Below are 22,867 nucleotides of genomic sequence, written 5' to 3' on the forward strand. Positions count from 1 at the left end.
ATTTTTAAGTTAAAATACTTTGCTAAGGGTTCGTTTTTATAAAAAGATATTTTGTGAAGGGTCCGTTAACAGACCCAAATTTCTTCTAAACAGACCCCTGAGATTGGTTTCATGATTCAAATATTAGTCTCTGAGTAAGTTTCATGATTTTCATACAAATCATGTTCTCTCATCTGAAAAAAAGTACAGGATGTGCATAGATGCATATGCCATGAAAATACAGATTTGATATTTTCAGGCATAGTAACCTTTTGTCTTGACCTTCCAAAAGGCCCAGAAATAAACGCAAAAGAAAGGGCTTGGTTTTGGTGGAAAACATATAAACTGTGCAGATAGAATCTGTCAAGAGAGTTGATTTGAAAAGTATTTAGATACTAAAATAGAAGGCAAAATTTAGACAAAGCAGTTAAAGCTCATCGATCACAACCAAAAGAACAAGGGTTCACTGTCAACAACCAAAAAAGTTACTGATTTGGGTTGTGCTTAAAAGGAAATTGCAGCTCAGTAGCAACTACCTGCAAGACATTTATAATATTTTTTTGAAAAAAAATGGTGTCATTTGAAAAAGAGTCTTCCATATGTAGAAATTATGTGCATTAATTTTGCAGAGAACTATACTATAAAACACGAACATGATGGGAAGATGAAAGATGCGCACAGAGAATTAGAAATTTCCTTGTAATGTACATTTCAAATATGAAATAATTTTTCAAATTATTAATCAAAATGGCATTATCTGACAACTTCTCCCTTAAAGCAGACTCTATTAAAAATTATAATGAATAAATTTTGATGCAAGTTTCACATGAAAAAGTTGATTTTGAAGGCATAGATGGCCTGAAAAGTTGATTTTGAAAGCATGCTAAAAATGAAGTTTTAAAAGTGATAATGCAAGGAGAATAAGTCATTCTTAATGCTCAGCCTTTTTCTAAATAACTTGCAAATTTTTTGATAAACATATTAAAATAATGTTTATAAGTAAAGAAATGGCTGAAGAATACAGAATTTTAAGTTAAAAGAATGATACAGTTTATACAAAGCATTTGATAAACAAGATCATTACAAACCTGAAACATAGTATTCAGAAGAATTTTTTTTTTTTGAATTGTCCTTTTATAAGCCTCTACTATGAAACAAGCTACATTACTTTCTAAAATGCCAATCAAAATACATAACAATTTAACTTTTATTAACTCGTAACAATAGTTTAGATGGTCAATAAATATTTGTAGTTCTTAATGACCACTGTTGGTCTGGCGTAGTAATTTCAACGAAGTATTACTCTCAAATATCATTTCTGACTGGAACACTTGGTTTAACATATGCTTGTTTCTTGAAGATAAAAATGGTGTGGCACCATGAATGCTTCACTGGGTACTCTACTTTGGCCGGTGTGGCATCAATGAATGTCTCAGCTCATAAATTCAATAAGACGGAGTGATTCTATCATATGCTATGCTATAATGTTAAACACACTCACATTTAAAATTCACTGTCTGTGAAAACTATTTATATTAGATACATTATAAAATGGCGCAATAACCATGCTGAATATGTTAACGCAAATTAACATTGCAGAATTTTGAAGCATAGCCTTTCTTTCCTAACCTCAAATGTAAAAGAAAAAAAAGCAAATTTATCAAATCAAAAAAAAAAGGTAGAGTAGCATCCAATGTTATAAAAAAATTTCAATGTTTTCGATAACAGCAAAATATTAAAATGAGAATATCCCAAAAAAATTATAAATGAAAAAATTGAAATTATGAAAGCACATAAATAAATATCATACCTTATACATTCCTGGTATTCCTTCATGGCGATAAACTTTAGATAGAGCATCCAACATACCATTATAATGTTTTGATGGGGGTAAGCTGGATGCAGTAGAACATGGTTGATATTGCAAACACATTCTTGTTTTTACAACCCAGATTGGATTTGTGATAAACAAGGTGATAACACCTAAAAATAAGTTTATCTTAATGTTCATGCTATCACAAAATTGTACCAATAAAATAATAGATTGTAAAGGGTAATTAAAAAAATTCAAATAAATTATGGTTTTTGAATCTCATTGTACTAAACTAAGAGCTCTTACTAATCCTAACCAAAGCAACAGGGATATCTTTTTTTAGGGTGAGGGGCAAGCTAAAGAAAGGACAAAATGTCTACCGTTACTCAGACTTTTTTTTCTACTTTTTGCGATTATACACACAATTTTAATCATAAATTCCATTTTAATTCCTTATTTAATTTTCAAAAGAGACCAAAAAAATTTTTCAAAAAACTAATTGTAACTCTTTCAAACAGTTACAAGAAATATTTGCTCATACTTTATACTTTAATTTACTTTGAAAAAGCTGTTTAAAAATTTTTACTTCGAGAATGTTTCTTAAAATTTGTAATTTTAATAGTTACAACACTATAAAAATCATTAATTTACAAACTTGACAACCAGTTTTTGCAGGTTAGGGCATTTGAAGTTCAGGGTAAATTTTGAGAAAGAAAGATGGTCGAGAGTTAATAAGATATTTCATTTGAAAATGTTTAACACTTATTTCTAAATTTATAATTTGCAATAATATAAGATTTGTTTTGAAATTCAATTTTTAAACCCCTTCAAGTTAACTTATCATCTACAATAATGATACCTCAGTTATTTAAAGATGTCACTCACTCATCTGATTTAAAGCTAAGGGTTGTGGGTTGGATCTGGCATTTATATTCCCCATGTAGAAATCTTCCAAGAAACAAAAAAGAAAAATGTGCTTGTCTCAAGAAAAAGGAAACTTCAGTTTTGCAGGACACTTGGTTAGCATTATTACACAAATAAAAGGTTTCTGAGAAACTCAAATTTAATTATGAATATCAATAATTAGTATGTTTTTAATAATAAAATTAAACATTCAGAATTTATAAATCAAAAAAAAAAAATCTTAAATCATTTGAAAATTAATAAACAAACATTGATTGATAACTTTGCATAAAATTAAAATACTATTACATCTTTAAAAGCTGCGATTTTGAAAAGTAAATATATTTTCAATGAACACATTGTGGCTGTCATGTCAATGAAGATGCTAGTAAAGAATGATAAATTGCAGCCTTTATTTTGATTCTAACACGAGTTCCAATTTTTTTTCATTACTACATTAAATGGTTTTATTTTACATTTCTTACAACAGAAGGAAGAAAGAGAGCTCATTATTTTTACAATAAGGGCAATCAGGATGTAAATTATATGGCACACTTACTACAGTCCTTAAGAGATTGATCCTTAAAACAAAGTTTATTTCAGACATATAGGGTGTCGTTTTTCCTACAATAGTTCTGAACCCATCATCTATGCCATTGTTATAAAATTGCATATTTGTTGAAACATTGTTTTCTTATGATTATAAAAGAAACAGCAAAGATGTATTTGGCGAATTTTACAGGCAGTAAAAAAGAATCTTATCATAGTTTATTTTGTATTAGATGAGACCAGAAATACTCTGTTTGCAACAGAGCTAACATTTTTTCCCCCTTTTTTGTAGAAAGTAACATTTTTCCCATCCTCAGAAAAATTTCTTAGCGTTTCTACTATTTCTGTGAATATCTTAAAAGCGTACATCAAAAAAGTATTAAAACAAGAATTCAGAACACTGTTAAAATAGCATCATGCATAGCATAGCACAGCACAGCATAGCATAGCACAGCACAGCATAGCACAGCACAGCATAGCACAGCACAGCATAGCATAGCGTCATGTATTGAACATTGCAGTATTTTAAGAACTAATATTCATTTAAGAACTAATATTCTAAAAACTTTTGCAGGGGTCAAAATTTTCTTGATATAACATATATTGTCTATATAAGAAGCCAATATGAGAAGTTCATGATTTAACAAGATAATTATTTAACATTTGAGGATCCTTGCCTAGGCCAGCACATGACGAAGAAGAAACATGATGTTCTTTTTGTGATATTGAATAGCAAGAAGAAAATTGAATAGCAAGAAGAGAATTGAATCAGAAGTTGCTGTTTATACGTTTCATAAGTGGGTCAGCTTAAAAACATAGAAAGCTTTGGACTTTCTTTCTTCTCAGGATTTTATGTTTCTTGATAACTATTTTCAGTGGGACTTCTGATTTATTGTGGTTGCTGTACATTATTTTGCCAGAATTTAGCATTTCTTGTAAATTATTTTTAGCCTGGCATTTTTTTTACGATAGCTGACTAATATTTTGTCATCTTTTTTTCTTTTGTCCAGACTTAACAAAGTTTCTGGTAGATTATTTTGAGAAAGACTTTTGTTACTTTGCAGTCTCTGTTTTAAAAGAAAACCACTTTCTTTCAAAATTGCTTAATACTTAACTTAAATGTATTTTGTTTAAATTCTAAATTGTTTCTAATTTTGAAAAAAATTTGAAACAAAAAGTACACTTGGTTTTATTTTTAAAATTAGGTAAGTCAAATTTATATTATTTTATATAAAAAATTAAGCAATGTTATTGATGTTATAAAGTATTTTTTATAATTAACATTTTTCATTGTTATAGATTAATTTATTTTATTTTGTGAAAATTGATTTCAAATTTCTGATTAAGTGTAGTTTTGATTCAAAAGAAACAATATTTGAACATAAGGCAGTAGACTGCTTTATCGTGTTACCTACCAGATGATATAAAATTAAATAACATTTATTGCACGTCTTATTCCTAGTTGTAAGGGAGGTCAAGATCTTTTATGGGCTGCAGTGGCAAGATGTAATTAAGTAATAATTAATTAGTTAAATTATTTTATATTTTCAATGAGAAAAATTATCTATTTCCAAATTTTCGCAGCTTAGAAAATATATAAAATAATATGCACCCCGTATTGTATTTTTGTAATTAAAAATAAACTTTGATTTCTTTAACCCCTTGCACTATTTTCATGAGTCTGACATGCAATGAAAATTTTAGGCCAAACTTAAATATCACGAGTCGGGCTCGTTGTTTAATATCATGTCAAACGTGAATATCACGAGTCTCGTAATCGACATTTCGGGCCAAGCATGAATATTACAAGCCGTACTGGTGGCCTTTAATACCGGGCTAAACAAGAACATCCAAATGGGCTCTTATCTCTTCTTTATATGAATAAATATTTTATATCTTGTCTCCCAATCTCTTATCATCTGCCTGTCTCTCTTATCCTAGGCTCTTTTTGAGAATATTCGGGTGCATAAGTTAGACACGGCATTTTCCAAATTTCAGGGGAGTGCAAGAAATTAAACAAATTATAGTTAAAAAGTTTAAAACATAATTTTTTTCATCAAAATATGTTTTAAGAGAAATTAAAATTTCCTACAAAAAAATAGAAAAGACTAAAATTATTCACAAAAATAGTAGACAAATAAAAAATTTCCTCACATAAATAGATTGCTGATTCATTTTTCTAGAAAATAAGCATAAGGATAGAAATCTTGATTTATATTAAAAGTTTTTGACTCAAAATGTAATAGTTAATGTAATGTAATAGTTAAGCACTAAAAATATTTTCCACTAAGTCGAACTTAGTCAATAAAATAGAATTTCAAAAAATAGAAAAATACATTCAGATCAACAAATATGTTTGACAGTGCACAAAAGGATTTGCAATCGAATTAATAGATTTACAATTGAAAGAGCAAAAGCAAACTGTAGAAGTTTTTCTGTGCATTATATGAAGATGTAAAAAATAATAAATTTATAAGGCATAACCACCAAGCACTAAAGATTTCTCTATTTTGTGGAAACTAAAGAAAAAATATAGTGATTAAAATTATATCTAACCTGCTTCAGCAGCAGCAAGCATATGACTACCTGGTCCCAAGGTGATTTTTGACTTGTCATCCGTGTCTGTCATGTAAGCTTTGATTGCATTGTAACTAAAAAAGAAAAAACATTAAGTACACAGTAGTAGAAGTGGCAGCCCATATTACCTAGGCTAGGAAGTAAATGACATAAAAATTCGTTAAAAAAATGCAAAGGCCTCAAAAAATCATCAAAAATGACCAAAATGAAAAATAATGGCCTTAGAAATATTTAAAACTTCTTTAAATGAATTTTAGCGTATTTATAAATTTAATAAAAAAGTGAAGTAATAATTGGTGCAGTTCAAAGAACAAATTCATTAGTTCAAAGAACAAATGACTAAAATTGTTCATAAGTCTGTACACATCCCTCTGGTAAGATTTTTAAAAGGGCAAAACACTTATGAAATAAAAATAGGTTTAATATATACTAGATTTAAATCATTAGAAACTAACTAAAACATGCAAATGAAGCTTTATAGAAATCAAGATTTTATCATTTCTTACACGCGTAAAATTTTGCATTATGGTCATCATTCAATCTCTGTTTTAAAAGCAAACAAAAATATTTCACAAGTGAAATTAAATGAAAAATTAGATAGAATTAGCAAGATTTAAAATTATGATGAATATTTCATTTTTCAAAAGAGTAAATAAATAAACCAAATCAAACGGTATACCATCCCTTTACATATGATTGGTAGCAATTGCTTGTTGATCTTAGAGATGACTGATTATTCCATAGTGGAAGTAGAAGCTGGATTTTAGTGATTCTGTACCAACATTAATTTTAATCCCAGACAGTATCATTAAACTAAGCAAAAACAGTTTCAAATGAAGTAAAATAGAATTAGCTCTTGACTTTTTTATAATTCACTCTTGATGACTTTTTACCTTTTAATCATTAGTATAAGTATTTCATTTATCCAGTGATAAACATTTTGTTTATATTTATATGCACTCTGACCTTTATTATGTGAAAAAAAATAATGAATGCCTTATTAATTGTTCAGAACTGAATTTCAACACAAGTGAAATTTTCCTGACTGTGTGAAAGATGTATTTTCATGAAAACAAGCTAGGAACTACTGGTTTAAGTAATTAACTCTTAACATATTAAACAATACAAATTCAATATCAATGCCTTAAGAGATTACCTATACTCAATTTGGTATAAAGTAAATTTTATTATTAAAAATAAGGAAAGGTATATCAATTTTTGTTACAGTTAAAATAGATAATATAACTGTTTCTTAATACTAAAAAAATGATAAAAGTCTTTTCCTAACTGGGGAATAAAAAATTCATTAAAAAAGTAGCAGTGTAACTTCGTGTAATGTTAACTCTAACTGAACTTAAATCAGAGTAACTAATTATTCATCTAATAGATTTTGATTTAAGAAATGTGTTTATTTACATAATTACTTTATGTTAAACAAATTAGAATTTCTTAAAGGAAATAATCTTATATTTTTATCTTTGAAAATGCTATAATCTAATGGCAAAAATTCAACTTCCTAAAACAGGCAATAGCCAGTAGTCTAGTAGATGAATATTAAGTTGTCTGAAGATAAATGTTGAAACAGAACTGAATTTCAGGTGCAAAATAATTGCTGTATTGTAAACAAAACCAGTTTACATCTTAATTAACAGAAAAATTGTTCTTGACAAGTAAATTTTTCAAATCAGTTGAAATGTAAGATATAGAAAGGCAAACACTTTTGAGAGAATATCTAATGTTTTCAAAGCATACAATGCAATTGCATGTTTATATTTATGGAAAAAATCATTAAAAAGGTAACAAAAATTATTGCTGCTAAAAAATTTATATAATAAACAGTAAATATTTTTACATTATTTGAACATAAGTCTGTTATTTATATTAAACCAGAACATACAAAAGGAAATAAAAACCCCATGATGCTCCAGCACCCCAACAATTAGGTGTTACTCCTCTATACAATCCCCGAATGCCTTCTTCTCTAATTATAGTAGAAACAGCATTTCCTAAGCCTTGGTAGTTAGGTCTTGTTAGCAATTGGCCATCGTTAACTGAAACAAAAAATACAATATCATATAGCTATCATTTTAAAACTACAAAACTGTCTAAATTATTTTTTTAATAATTAGAAACCATGTAACTCTCTAGAGTAGGGTGCACAACCTGTGGCCCGCAGGAGCTTCTGGACTTGATTTTGTTTTTTCTTTTTAAAATAAAAAGAAACTTTAAAAATTTTGAATCGCACATTTTAGTCTTCCTCTTTTGATGTACTCTACTTGAGCGAATTCTATTCTAAATCTACGTTGTTTCTCGATCGCTTTTTCATCGGTTATTGCCACCAATTTCTGCATGGTTTTATAAAACCCAATATTTTTAAGACGATATCATGTTGTGCAAATTTTTATTTTGTGTCATCACTTTTCAACTTAATTTATTTTTACGGTTTTTGTTGTAAATCTAAGAGACCTTCCGATCGTTTTTTTTTTTTTTTCATTTATAACTACTAATTTCTAAGTGGTTTTTAAAATCCTGATGCATTTATTATGATATTACAACTCTCGAGATATAAATACCGCATTTAATTTATCATTTTTTGAGGGGCTCTGCATTCGTTGTAAATCTGAATGACTTTTATCCCCTTTTTTAAAGGCAATATCGCTACGCTTTTCCATGTGATTGAGAAATTCTCATATTTCTACTATCAATATTTTTATGACGTGCGAGTTTCAAATTGCACATTTAATTAATCACATTTTTCACATGCTTTCCTTTTGCTGACTAAATCATAAATCCAGGTTACTTTTCAATCATTTTCTGGCAGTTTTAATGATGCAGTCCCTCTTGTTTTGAAAATTTCTAATTTTTTATTATGATATATGAATTTTAATCATGCATTTAAATAATTACTTACTGACACGCTTTATTTGTGCTGCTTTTACCATAAATGTAAGCATTTGTTTTTTCAATTATTGTGAAACTTTCCTACAATTTCATTACTTTTAACTATAATTGCCATTTTCTATTTGTCTATTTAAACAATCAATCTTTGAAAATATTTATTTGTGTACATTTCATCTTAAATGTAAGTTATTTTTCTGTTGTTTTTAACGCCATGCATTTGTTTGTGGTATTTAGAATCCTGATATTTTAATACAATGTTTTGGCAACCTGAAAAATTCGAAAACTGAAGGAAAACATGAATTTTTAAACTGCTCACTGTTCATATTTTTTTTTTTTTTTTTTTTAACTTTAGGGGATTCTTTTTTATAAAAAACGAAAAAGAAATAATTCCCCATTTAAAATTTATAAAACCTCTTATTCAAGTAGAAATACCTGAAGTTTTGTACTAAAATGGTTTTGTTTTAAATTTTGGTTTGTGTTTAAATCCTAAAAATTTCCTGTAATTAAAATATGTATGTATTATTTCACACTTTCATTCTGTAAACAATAAATTTTTACTAAAATTTATATTTTTACCCAATATTTATTTATCTGTATATAGATAAATATTGGGATGATGTTTTAAGCATGACCACTATACTATACCTAGATCATACACTGCAGTCATTCAAAAGTTTAAATGGCTACATATATATAGATTGATAAATTAATTATTGATAAAAAGGGAAAAGAAATTTTTAAAAAGTATCAGTTTTTCCATTTTTGAATGAATTCATATAATTGGAAATATTTGAGTTTCTGCAAATATATTACTACTTTTTTGATAAAAAAATTAATGTTTAAACCACAATATATTTATATAAAAATAATCATATTTGCCATCAACATGACTAAATATGTGTGTAGCCCTTCATTAGTTAACCTGCTGTGCAATTGACCCTTCACTCAAAAAAGGTTGTGCACTCCTACTCTAGAGTATGAAAATAAAGCAAGGTTTATACCTCACTTATACAGTCATAATTTTAAATATTACTATGTAACTTGAAACTATTGTTACAAATAAATAAAACTTTTCATGCATTTTTTTCTTCAAATACCGATGAAAGTCCCTTATTAAGAATTATTTGGATTTCAGCATGTCTAGAAGGTTTTTAAGGTAAAAAGAGATCAAAATATTCATTTTCAACAAAAATTAAATAATAAAGACAATATTCACATCTCTTCTTCTTGATTAAATCACATTTATTCAATAAAAAAGTTTAATATAATGAAAAAATCACTGATAAAATGCAAACAGATTTTAAGAGAAACTTTTCTTTTATGAAAATACTATTTTATTGCCTCTTTTCTTTTCGTGAATACAATGCACACAAAAGTTCAGATATAACTAAAATTAAAAAACTAATTTAAAATAAAATAAATAAAACAATTTTAAATAATAAATAAATAAAAAATACAAAAAATACTGCAGGAAAAACAAAATTGAGAATATTTAGGGAAAATATTTTCAATTTGAAGTATTTCTTTCAATTCCTAATAACAATCAACTTCATATTCATAGTTTATTTCTTACAACAATTTTTTTTTTTTAAATTGCTCTTGTCTTTTCTTGTTTTTAAACTCTTAAATTGTGTAAAACATCATAAATGTTTAATTATCCATCCTAATCACAGCAAGAGGAAATAAATTTAAAAAATTCTTATACATAAGATTTTAAAACAGATCACCAATGTGCTTTGGGGACAAAAAAGGCTTTATTTTATTGTTAAAAAGTAGCCTTAAAATAGACAGTTCTCATCCATGTCATCCAAACAAAAGAAACATTTTTAATTCTTAGATAGCATTTGAAAAAAACTAAAAAAGCTATAAAAAAATAAACTACTTGTCTTGCAAAATTCAAAATAAATACATTGAAATTCGCACAGGAAATATCAGATCTATAATCAAAAAAACTGAAAAGTAAAATATTACTCTATTATTATGAATTCTAAAAAAGATTGTTGATTTCACTAATTCTTTATTATTTAAATTTGATATTTTTTTAATTTAATTAGGATTTACTTCATTTAAATCATGACATCAAATCCTGAATTTTTGATCTTATTCTGGAAATGCTTATTTAAATACAGTATAAAGTCCCATATATAAACATCCATTTTCTATAAATCTTTATTTTCCAGACACTTTTTAACAGTCAAAATAAAAAAATCTCTTTACTTTTTAAAAGAAAAATCTATTTTTTTAATTCTTCCTGATCTATTACATAATTTTAAGTACAAGAAAAAAATATGTTCTCTTGCTTGCTACATTTAGGATAGCTAAAAATTTACACTGTGTTAATGGACATTCTTAAAAAGTTGTTAAATAAGACAGTTAAAGAAAAAAAAATTTTGTTTAGAAAAATTAAATAAGAATATTAATAGTTTTTCAAAGAAACACTATCAGATGTTTTGTTTAAATTATAAATAATTACATTAAAAAAATCAACTCAATTTTGTTCCTTCTTTAATATTATTTTTTTATTAAATAGGATTGATCTTATACCTGTGAAACGTAACAGAAAATTACTTTAAAGAAAGGAAAGTTACAACCAACATTTTTGAATAATTATTTAAAAATTTCTTAGAATTATTAGAAATTTCTTGGATAATTCATTTATCTTTTGAATTAATTGCTTCATTTGAAAGTACCACTTTTAAGGCATTTTTCTTTTTTCAGTTTATTTTACAACTTAGAATGAACCACACTTAATGTTGAGAAAATTTCACTCCATGTTAAAATTTTGGCAGAAGTAAGCATCATTAAGAACTGAGTATTTATTTCCAGAGTTTTCCCAGAGAGAGAGAATAAAAAAGGGCAGGGTGCTTCCTCTCAGAAAAGGGCACTTTGAGTTTTGAAAGGGAACTTGTTTAATACTGTAAAAATTTATAAAAATATGTGTAATGTAATAACTGAAATTTGTCCTCAACAATTTTTAAATTACTCTCTTTTACTATTTTATGTGCATCTTTCAAAAAGTAATTTTCTTTCATTATCAAATTAAGAGAAAAATTTATAGTTTACAAAAAATAATTAAAGACATCCTAAAAGACAATGACAGTGCAAAAAAATTTTTTTCAAAAAAAGGAAACTAAAAAAAAGAATGATAAATTGATAAACAACCTGAAAGCTTTTTTCTATAATTTAAACTGAAAATTATAAGAAAATAAGCATTTAAAAGTTAATTTTTTTTTTTAATTTTTATTTAAAAAACAATTTTAAAATTTATAATATTCCCCCACCCAAAAATAAGTAATACTTATGAAAAAATCTAGTTAAGGATAATCCTAACAAAGTAAATATTTGTAATAGTAATCAGAATTAAACCTATAAATACAGATGATTTTACCAGTGTGTAATTATTACTTAAACAGTGAATTAATTTTTTTCAAAATGGAATATGAATAATAGGCATTGTTTTTAAGGGATGGCAGATTATATTTGCATAAAGGGCAAAGAGAGCACAGTTATTGGGATCAAAGGTCAAGTAGGGTGGGGCGCCCTGTTATTTCTATAGTTATGAATTGTCTTTACCTGACCTTTGCAAAAATTGTTCAAAACAGGTTAAAATCAGACATGTTGTCAATAGCTTTAGGCGGGGCCGGGATAGCCTGGTCGGTAGGGCTTTGAGCCCATATCCAAGAGGTCGTGGGTTCGATCCTCGCCTGCCGAAGACTCCCCGTGTAGTAAATGGTGACTGATGCACGTTAAATCTGTCGAGTCTCAAAGTCCTCCATGTTCCCACAACAAATCAATACCTCTGGGGGTACTGATCTAGGAGTGTCCTGGTCTTCTGGATTGGTTCAAAATTACAAGGCTACGGAGTTGAACGTAAGTAGTCGTAAACCTATGAAATTGGGTCGGCTGTTCAACAACGGTTATAAAATAAAATAAAAAAAATAGCTTTAGGCTCTATCATATAAAGTTGATTAATGTTTTACTTTCTCTCTATGTTTGTTCTCTATATTATTCTTTATTTTCATTATTGCAGTTGTCTTTTAATTTTGCCATTAGAAATAAAATAAAAAAATTATTATAGGAAGAACTGTTAAAATATCATAATTAAATTTTATTTATACTATTATATAAACAAACCACATGCTAAACATAAGCAATTCAACAAATCACATGCTGAATTCACAATTACAAACTTTTATAATATAATACTTTTAAGCAGTGATTCCACTAGACTTTGGAAAATACAGACATTTGGACCCAGGACTTCTAAATTTCTAGGTCTTTTTTACCTAAAGCCAGTGCTTAATTTATAATATTAATTCTTTTTTAAAAGATTCCCATGAAAAATAAATATCTTATGACTAGAAAAAAATAAAAATGCAATTAGCAATTGATTTAGCAATTATTTGGCAAAGAATTTAAATCGAACTTTTGATTTCATTGCCTTATTAAATTCAAATTTGGCAATGTTTCCGAAAGCTAATAACAGATAGATTCTTTTCATGTACACATAGTAATGTATATGTATATATGCCTTTATATCTTTGGTAATCGGGGTAATGTACACATATATTTTAAGATATCACCTCACTAAAGGAAGAAATAGAACCATTATCAAGGAGAATTGAATAGTATGATACTTAAAAAGTACCTGTACATAGTATGAAATTTGAGCATAAAGGTAACATAGAACCAAAAGGAAAAGAAAAATAGAATCATAATCAATGAGAATTGAATGGTATGATACTTGAACACAAAAGAATTAAGAAATGAGCAAATTACAACAAATTCTATTAAAAAACTATATTCACATAAAAAAATATAAAAAAACTTTTAAAGTTTTAATTGCTTACAAGCACAAATCACTAGTAAATGAAAATTTTTACACAATAAAAGTTTTAGCTACAATTTATTCCTTATTAAAAATATAAGTAAATTACCACAGATTTTGTGATAAAAGTTTAAATCTTGATTGTGGCAACAAAAGCTACTTCATCTGTCATATACAAAGTGAAATTATTTTTTTAGTTATTTTAATAGAAAATAACTTTCATCAAGTACTGTTTTTCTCGAGTACTGTATGGGAAATTGAATGAAACCAATTCATTAAAAAATTATCTAACTTTATTTAGATTTTTAAAATGAATGAACATTAAAATTGATAGTAAACTAAATACTAGATAATACTATAAAATTTTCAAAAACTACGAAATTCTACGAGAAATAAAAATAACTCACATTTCAAATTATGCTTAAAAAGTTAAAACAAAATATAGAGATATGAAGGACTATAAACTGGATGGAAAAATATGCGTCCCTGGAGATGAAACATAAATTTTCCGCATCTTGTCTGATATTGGTTCCATTTGGTGTGCAATAGAGCATAAACAAAATCACTTATAAGTATGAATACTCAAACTGACTTTTAAATTATATGATATATAGACTTTAAAATTTTACACAAAGTTAAATTTTAATTTGGTTTAAAACTTTAAACAGTTAATATTTGCAATTTAATATAAGTAATTGTAACATTATTCAGACTAGATTAGAATTATAAACTAATTTAAATTTTAAAATTAATATTTCTATTTGAAAAAGAGGCTCTTCCATTTGAAAGAGCTTGCCATCCCTGGTTTAAGAATATTGGTACCATAACTAAAATAAGATAATTGAGGTAATTATCGAGATGTGATTTTAACACATTGAATTATCCAAAAAAATGATGTCGAGAGTCGAAACGTGATTTTAACACATTGAAAATCAAAACCACTTTAATCTTGAATTCTACATACTAAACTTATAATTGAAAATTTACAATTCTTTCAAAATAAGGGTTTTAAAAAAAAGTTAAGTCAGTTTATATATTATATCTTTTGAATTAATTGCTTCATTTGAAAGTACCACTTTTAAGGCATTTTTCTTTTTTCAGTTTATTTTACAACTTAGAATGAACCACACTTAATGTTGAGAAAATTTCACTCCATGTTAAAATTTTGGCAGAAGTAAGCATCATTAAGAACTGAGTATTTATTTCCAGAGTTTTCCCAGAGAGAGAGAATAAAAAAGGGCAGGGTGCTTCCTCTCAGAAAAGGGCACTTTGAGTTTTGAAAGGGAACTTGTTTAATACTGTAAAAATTTATAAAAATATGTGTAATGTAATAACTGAAATTTGTCCTCAACAATTTTTAAATTACTCTCTTTTACTATTTTATGTGCATCTTTCAAAAAGTAATTTTCTTTCATTATCAAATTAAGAGAAAAATTNTATATATATATATATACATACACGACATCGTATATAAAATGAATGTTTATAAAAACAACTTTAAGAAAAAAAATTGCATTTTAAAATAAAATTACCAACCTGCGAATCTAATTTTAAGCAAATCCAGAGGATGCAGAACTAGTGTTGAAGTAACACCGCCGCTGATTCCAGCAATTAGATGTTCAAATTTAATATGAACAAATAAACTGCTCGGGGACAGAGTTTTACTTTCCGAAACCATGTACCTCATGAATAATTATTAATTTAGGCCAAAGATGCTGGAGAATCAAACAGATTTTACCATTAAGGTTAAATAAAGGAGGGAAGCATTGCATCACTTGCTCAGTTATCGTACTTCTTGAAGTGTTTTCTAAGATCTTCAGTTTATTTAGTACAAAGGTGTTAGTTGTTAACCATCAAATACTTTAAACTTAATGAGTTTGAGAATCAAACCGTATACACATTTTACGAATCAAAACTGATACTACTTTTATATAAGAGCATCTTTCATTCATACCGGAAACAACACATGATTACATTAAACTAAAAAAGTTTCCGGACACCTACTTTTGCCTGCTTTTGCTAATATATCTTTGTAGAAATAAATGCAGACGACGTAGCCGAGGCTAATGTTAGTTATTCAGCTCTTTAACTTAACAAAAACAAGCAGTTAGAAAAGCGCAAGTTCTAAGTTTCGTTTTCATTTCAATAGTTTTATTATTTTTTATTAATATATTATTTTTAATTTTAGTTTTTTTTATTAATCCATCTAACTTCCAAAAACTGTTTTTCAAAAACTGAAGAACAAGTTTATTATTCAACTGACTTTATTTAATTCATACTAATGAATTAAAAACATTTTCAAGTAATAAGATTTTATCAAGTATTAAGATTTCATCAAGTATTATTTTAGCTTAAAGAAATAAATATTTCAAAAATTATTTAAAGGAAATTTTTTAGTAAGTAAAGAAAATCCTTTAAAGTATAAATACAAATTTTTTTTAAAAAAATGCTACTCAACCTCAAAGTTAGCTGATTTTGTTCTAAAATTTAAAATTTTTGATCTATCATGTAAGTGGGTATAATGGTTCAAGGAATGAGTTACCGAGAATGGTTCAAGGAAACTCCAGACAAAGATCTCATATTCAACTGTTTGAATATGAGATCTTTATCCCCTCCCCTTAACTAAACCCCTAGTTATCATACATGTATGAAAATCAGGGGTTTTGTTGAGGGGGTAAGCTGGAGAACGGCATAGCACCCAAAGCGTTTTAATGTAATCCTAATTTTTCGTCAATTTTACAAATTTTTTATTGACTATAAAGTTTCTTAATATTTAAAAAAAAATGAATACGTATATAAGGCGTTTGTTCTTTTTGTAATAAATGTTTTTATTTGTGTACCTTTAAATTATGAATCAAATTAAATAGAGAAAATCTTACTTTAAATTGACTATAGTTAAGAGAGTTTTCAATGAAGTATAGTTTTAAACGAATAAAATTCCATAAAACTTCGATATATTATTTTCAAAAAAAAATTACATACTGTGGGAGAAAAGCTAAAAATATTTGAATTTTTAGCGTTTCTCCCACATGGGAAAACTTACCACTACAACACATAAAATAATTTGATTTCAGTAAATTAATGTAAATTTAACCAAGTTATAACTTCCATTATTATTATCGTCAAATATGTGAGTAATGACACTATTTAAATAGTTTGTTTACAGATTTAAATAAATGGGAGGGGATCTAAGGAGTACAAGACCACCACCAAACAATTTCTAAAAATTGATTGAAATGTTCTTAGAAATAATTTGAAACACATTTATCTCCATTTTCTCTTATTCATTTATTCAGATTTTACGTGATAATTATAATGTCATTAATTCCATGTGTTCATCAAACTTTAACAAATCTCTTTTCTTTTAAAATAAATAATTTCTTGTCCAATTATGTTTATAGTGTTTAGAAAACGAACAAAATTCGTGTTATTATCTTCTCAGAGTTACAGTAGAGCATTCTAGCTAGTTAGAAAGTTGCCCCAAATAGGCTAAAACGAGCTAACTTTTGAGACTGAGCTAAGTAAAACGTGGTAAAAAAAGAGAAAAAAAAATATTTTAAAATTAAGTCTTCGTGACCAATGACTTCGATGTACAGCAGGGGTGTCAAACTCGCGGCCTGCGGGCCGCATGCGTCCCGAGGTGAACATTTTTGTGGCCCAGTCAATATATCCAAAGCAAAGTACAAATAATTTGGAAATGTGAATTAGAAACGAAACCAACATAAAAAATTCTAATATACTTTATTTATAAACTATACGGATTATTTTAAATTGTACGCGGGAAAATGTAAAATTCTAATTGGCTGAAATGGAGACCGTTTCTCATTAAGCTATCAATTAGATAGTGCATATTCAGGTTCATCCTACTACAGCGAGGTAAGTTGGTTATCTTGCCTTAAGATTCTCAAACAATTCTGGGATTCGAAAGAAGAAATATGTAAGTTTTTACATGCTAAAAATCAAGATACGAGCTTGTTCTCCGATTGAATATGGTTGCAAGATTTATCTTTTATGGTTGATATAACCCAACACTTATCCGATTTAAATTTATTGTTACAAGGCAAGGATCAGATCATTACAAACATGTTTGACATAATTAAAGTATTCCAATATAAACTATTTCTTTGGGAAAGGCAACTGAAAAATGAAGATATAACGCACTTCCCAAAATGCAACAAGAACAAATCTAGTTTAGATGATTCTGCATTGTAACAAAAGTAAGCAGAAAATCTTGGAACAGATTTTGAAACAAGGTTTATAGATTTTAATTCTTTGGAAGACAAACTTTGTTTGTTTTCGTCGATTTTCTCAATAAATATAGACTCCAGTAGTATGCAAATGGAAGTGATTGAGATTCAGTGCGACTCAAATTTGAAGGCAAAATTCATTGAAGTGGTTATGCCTGAATTTTACANTACCGCAAGGTTTGAAAATACTCGAAAATTCGCATATGAAATTATTTAGTATTATAGAATTATTTTAATTAAGTACTTATCAGTGAGAGCAATTATTTTCTGTTAAGAATGGAAATAAATCTCCTGTCCGAAACCGTATTAATAACGCTCACGTTGGGTCAATTTTGAAAGTAGTCTCGGCCAATAAAATTTCTCCCCAAAATAGTAAAGATAGTTGCAGAGAAGAAATGTCAAGTATCAGGACGTAAAGAATAATTTAACTTTATTTATGTTTATTACAATGTACTTTTCAAAATAAAAATATTTGTTTCTGTTAACATTGATTTTTTTTGCGGCCCACCTAAAGTTAAGCATTGTTTATTTGGCCCAAGTTAGCTTTTGAGTTTGACACCCCTGATGTACAGTGTTCGAAATTAAAAAGTGAACAACCTGAGTCACTCTTGATGTGATCTAATGATCAGATTTTCACATATCAGGACTCATTCTTAATGTGGTTTAAGGAATTAACGAAATCAGACACAAAAACGATCTTTTTCCGAATAGATATACCCTTTTTATGTTCAATTTGTATTTTTGACACTCAAAATAAGGGAGAGGGATACCCACAATCTAAAAAACATGGCCCTATTAGTTTAGGCTTGAAAGTAATCTAAAGTTTGGCCCTCTTGAGATTAGTTTCACTTTTATCATATTTCGCTTTTTCTCAAAAGCTTTTTAAACGAAGCGGAAAAAAATTTAATACAATTATAACTTTCATTTTTCCAAAAAATATTCCACGCAAAAATTTATTTTTTATATTTTTTAATTTTTTTTAAAATTTTATTTTATTTATTATTATTATTTTTTTTTTTTTTTTTGTAATTTATCAGCAGTCAAGAAGGTTTTGAATTATAAGATATACAAATTTTTACATCACTTTAAAATTTGTAATTTTAAGTGATAAAATTCAAAATTTTTGCATAGTTGGTAGAATAGTTTCTGAGTTATGACATTCGTAAATATGCGACTTCTTAAAATTTTATGACTCAGAAACTCAGTAGTAGTACCCTATGGAGTGGACCGTTGATGCGAAGTAACTTAATGCTGCCATCTATGGAGGAGTGAGAGAGTTGAGTATTCATTATTCAGTTCAATAGAATGTAGGAGTACGAAAGAGATGTTGCTGGCCTCCATCAGGGATCGAACCAAGGACTACTACATTCGTAGCCGGCTACTCTTACCTAGAAAGCATAACCGCAATGAAACCATCTCAAAATTGTATGCCAAGTGATTTTTTTAAAAAAGGAAGAAAAAAAAGAAAGCTACACAATATCGTTTTCCTAAATGAATTTATTTATTATTTGTTACGAAGATATGCATTTTTATTTCTTATAAAACATTATACTAACAACACAAAATCGAGTTTGATTATCCTGGAGCATAAAGATGACCTATATAGAACAATTAGATAAATTAGTTATACAATATTCTCAAATGCATTTTTTTCTTTAAACTATAAACTTGCTTTATCAATAATTTTGTCCACAATTTTTAAGGCATCAAAAATTTTCTCTTCTATATCAGGATGAGATGTATCAAGATATCTTTTCTTACGACCAGGTGCTAGTCCTGCTGTTGTTGTCGTTCCTCCATTATTATTTTGCATTATAAGAAACAAAGTCGAAAGCAAGTTTGCATTGAGTGGAATTATAATTGCAAATAAAAGTAAAGGAAGTAAAAGGAGCAATAGAAGAGGTATTAAATGATCTTCTTTTTCATGATGATGCGAAGGTACATGGATCGGGAAAAAAATACCTTCGTGCTCATGAATATATTTTCTGTCACTCATTTCATATAGTTTTGAATCTAATCCTAAATAATCTTCAAATGGATCAGTTGATTTACGATTCTTTTTATTTCGGTTGTTGTATATCTCTTTCTTTGCAGACCAGGTAGGCCAAGATAATGATGAATAATCATTTTTTCGAACGCTTTCATTGCGTATTCCAAGGCTTTCCATTGGATTTGTGTACCACAGATTATCCAGTTTACTTGAATATTTCGTTGGAGCAATTTCATAATATTTTACATCGTTGAATTTGCGGCTGACAGTTGCGTAATCCAAATTACTTTCTCTTCTCGTGGATTCATTAAGAGTTTTTTCTGACAAATAAGATGGCACTTTATTTAAAGTCTCATTTTCCACTTTTATTGGTGAAAATATTTTACTAGTTTCTAATCTTGCTGTTACTTTTTCTGTACGAGCAATGATTATTTGATAAAATATGATTGCCAAATAAGATAATCTGTTGAGTTTCATTGCTTTCCTAAAAAATAAAACACAAATATAAATCTTAAATTATAATGAAAATTCAAATATACAATAACAGAAACTAAGCTTCAAAAGTATGGTGAATAGAAAAGTAGTAATAAAACAGATGCATTTTAATATAAACAATTTTTTCAGTTAAAATGTTTCGTAAAGTTATCGGGGAAAAATTAGAAATTTAGTAATAAAAGAAATTTAAATCTATATACTGATTAGCCTCTCAGCTATGGTATGTACCCAGCTGCAAGAAACTAAGTACCATCATATGGTGGGCCTAGTTGGCGTGGTAAAATTCTGGTTTTTAATTGTATTAGATTAACACAGACGATAACGGTTTTTCTCACAGTTAACAGTTTCAATATTCGGTCAGTTAACAGTTTCAATAACAATTAAATTAATTGCTATTTAACACTTTTTCCGAGAAACTTCTTACAATGAAGATTTAACAAACAATAGTCGATTCACCTCTTTTGCGTTGTTCGCCTTTGTATCTGGATTCTTTTCTAAATTCTCAGAACGAATTTTCAAAACAAGCAATTCTTTAAATTTTATGCTCATTCATATTATTTTGAAAATTCTGTAAACCATATTTCTTTTAAAAAATATATTTGTTTAATTCAAAAGGTTTTATTTTTAAGCAATAAAAAATATATTTAGTTTTGAATTATCGAAATTTATTTAAGGTAGATTTCAAAAACAGTCTGAAATTTATAAATTTATGAAGGTGAGGTTTATCATTGAAGCTAATAAATCTGGGATTAAATATTAATTTTTAAATTAAATTATGTAAGTTCTGTTGATATGAAATTGTTTTGAATCCAAACAGATAAGTTTAATTTATTTCGATTAGACGAAATGGATAAGTCTAATTTCCGTTCTGAAATAGTTCAAGTTTAGTATGAATTCGAATTTTTAAAAAAAAGGAAATAAAAAAAACCTTATTAATTTTTCAATTTGCATTTTATTGTGATATTTCTTTCACGATATCTTTATATAAAAGTAATTTTTTTATTCCAAAAATAAATAAATAAATAATAATTTATCAAAATAAATTTAGCTATGAAATTACTAAAATAGAAACGCATTTAAATACCTAACTTTAAGCCGATTTTAAAATGATTAAATTGTTTAAAAATCTAATTTAAAAACATTTCATGCTTCAAAATAAAAAAAATATTACATTTATTTCATATATGTATTTTATGTTTTTTTTTCTTTTCTTTTCCTTTTTTTTATAAACATTCATAGTTTACGTTATTTCTGTCCTTAATACATAAGTTTAGAATTCTTATCAAACTCTAAGACATTAATAATCAGAAATGAATAAATAATCAAGAAAAAAATCAAAACGTTAAGAAAAATTGAAGACATATTGATAAGGACAGCGAGTTTGAAGATATCAAAATCTGTTTGATTGCTATAACACTCTTTCGCTCTCATTTTTACAGCAATACACATTAGATATAGTTTTTCTCCAGATATATCAAAAAAAATTTCTCTGAATCAATGACTAAATAATTATTTCAAATTTACTGCAGTATAACCACGGACATTAAGTTGCATTTTTTTTTTTTTTAATTTATGATTTTAAAGTCTCTTCACATAAATTACAGAATTTTGTTGACAAAAGCTAAGAATTTTTTACGATAAATTACTGAGAAATTATACATTACCTGTAAAATAACTGAAGTATTTTTCTAGAAAATACTGCGCAACAAGAAATTTTCAGTTGACTATAGATTTAACTTCAAAAACATTTTAATTCTGTAGAAAAACTGTAGTTTATTTGCAGCTGGATTATATAGGATTTAATTTAATATCGCATGATTCTCCGGTCTGTCAGGCCAGTCACATATACATCAGGTCTTATATAGGATTTAATTCAATTTCGCATAATTATCAGGTCTTATATAGAATTTAATTTAATTTTGCATGATTATCACGCAGGTCTTGTATACAATTTAATATAATTTCGCAAATTAATTCACGCTGGGAAAAACAAAATACGATCTTTCCGTTTCTGCCGGAATATTTTATTAATGGTAGCAAAATGTATACTTTAACATCTTTTGTCAATTAAGTAATCATTATTTAAACCGATTGTGATCTATACGACTTATAAAATTACTTAATAAATTACTTAAATAAGAAAACGTTATAGTCATACTTTAATGTGCTAAATCCTACCTAAATTGAAAACAGAAATGCTAACATTTTTTGCTCTAATTACTATTTTAATGGATAAATAGTTCGATAAAATTTAAACACTTTCTAGGCATAGAAATCCACCAAATGACAGTTCAGAAAGGTAGGAGTAGAAAATACCAAAACCTGTTTGATTGCAAGAAGGGAAAGAAAAATTAAAAGACGATTATTATAATATATTCAGGTTTTAACCTGTAATCAAACCACATTTTGATGTGCTGTGACCGTCCTGCATTATGATATGTCAGCCGTCGACAGTGGTTTTATTAGCTTGCGAGCCACCAATGTGCATGCTTTTTGCCTTCATTTTTTATAAGGATTCAGCAAATATGTATTTTGACAGTACATAGAGTCATCACTGTATGTATGTATATATATATATATATATA

General features: G+C 27.3%; 1 protein-coding gene and 1 long non-coding RNA gene across 3 annotated transcripts in view; both read right to left on the reverse strand.

Moving 5' to 3' along the window:
* The window catches only part of LOC107457338 (solute carrier family 25 member 32), a 28,357-nt gene extending 12,795 nt beyond the window's left edge, over positions 1–15,562 (reverse strand). Inside the window, exons 1-4 of one of the 2 annotated variants that reach the window (XM_016075480.3) lie at positions 15,087–15,562; positions 7,719–7,872; positions 5,801–5,895; positions 1,790–1,962 (exon numbers count right to left, since the gene is read on the reverse strand). In XM_016075480.3, coding sequence (XP_015930966.1) covers positions 1,790–1,962; positions 5,801–5,895; positions 7,719–7,872; positions 15,087–15,237 — 573 coding nt within the window. In that variant the 5' untranslated portion in view covers positions 15,238–15,562. The remainder of the gene's footprint in view (positions 1–1,789; positions 1,963–5,800; positions 5,896–7,718; positions 7,873–15,086) is intronic. The other variant, XM_016075479.4, reaches the window with a different exon arrangement.
* A 3,714-nt stretch (positions 15,563–19,276) lies between these two features.
* Positions 19,277–22,867, reverse strand: part of LOC139427248 (uncharacterized) — an 8,088-nt gene continuing 4,497 nt past the window's right edge. Inside the window, exon 2 of the long non-coding RNA XR_011638386.1 lies at positions 19,277–20,271. This is a non-coding gene — a long non-coding RNA (uncharacterized lncRNA). The remainder of the gene's footprint in view (positions 20,272–22,867) is intronic.

The sequence above is a fragment of the Parasteatoda tepidariorum genome, chromosome X2 (genome assembly GCF_043381705.1).
Source record: "Parasteatoda tepidariorum isolate YZ-2023 chromosome X2, CAS_Ptep_4.0, whole genome shotgun sequence".
NCBI lineage: Eukaryota > Metazoa > Arthropoda > Arachnida > Araneae > Theridiidae > Parasteatoda > Parasteatoda tepidariorum.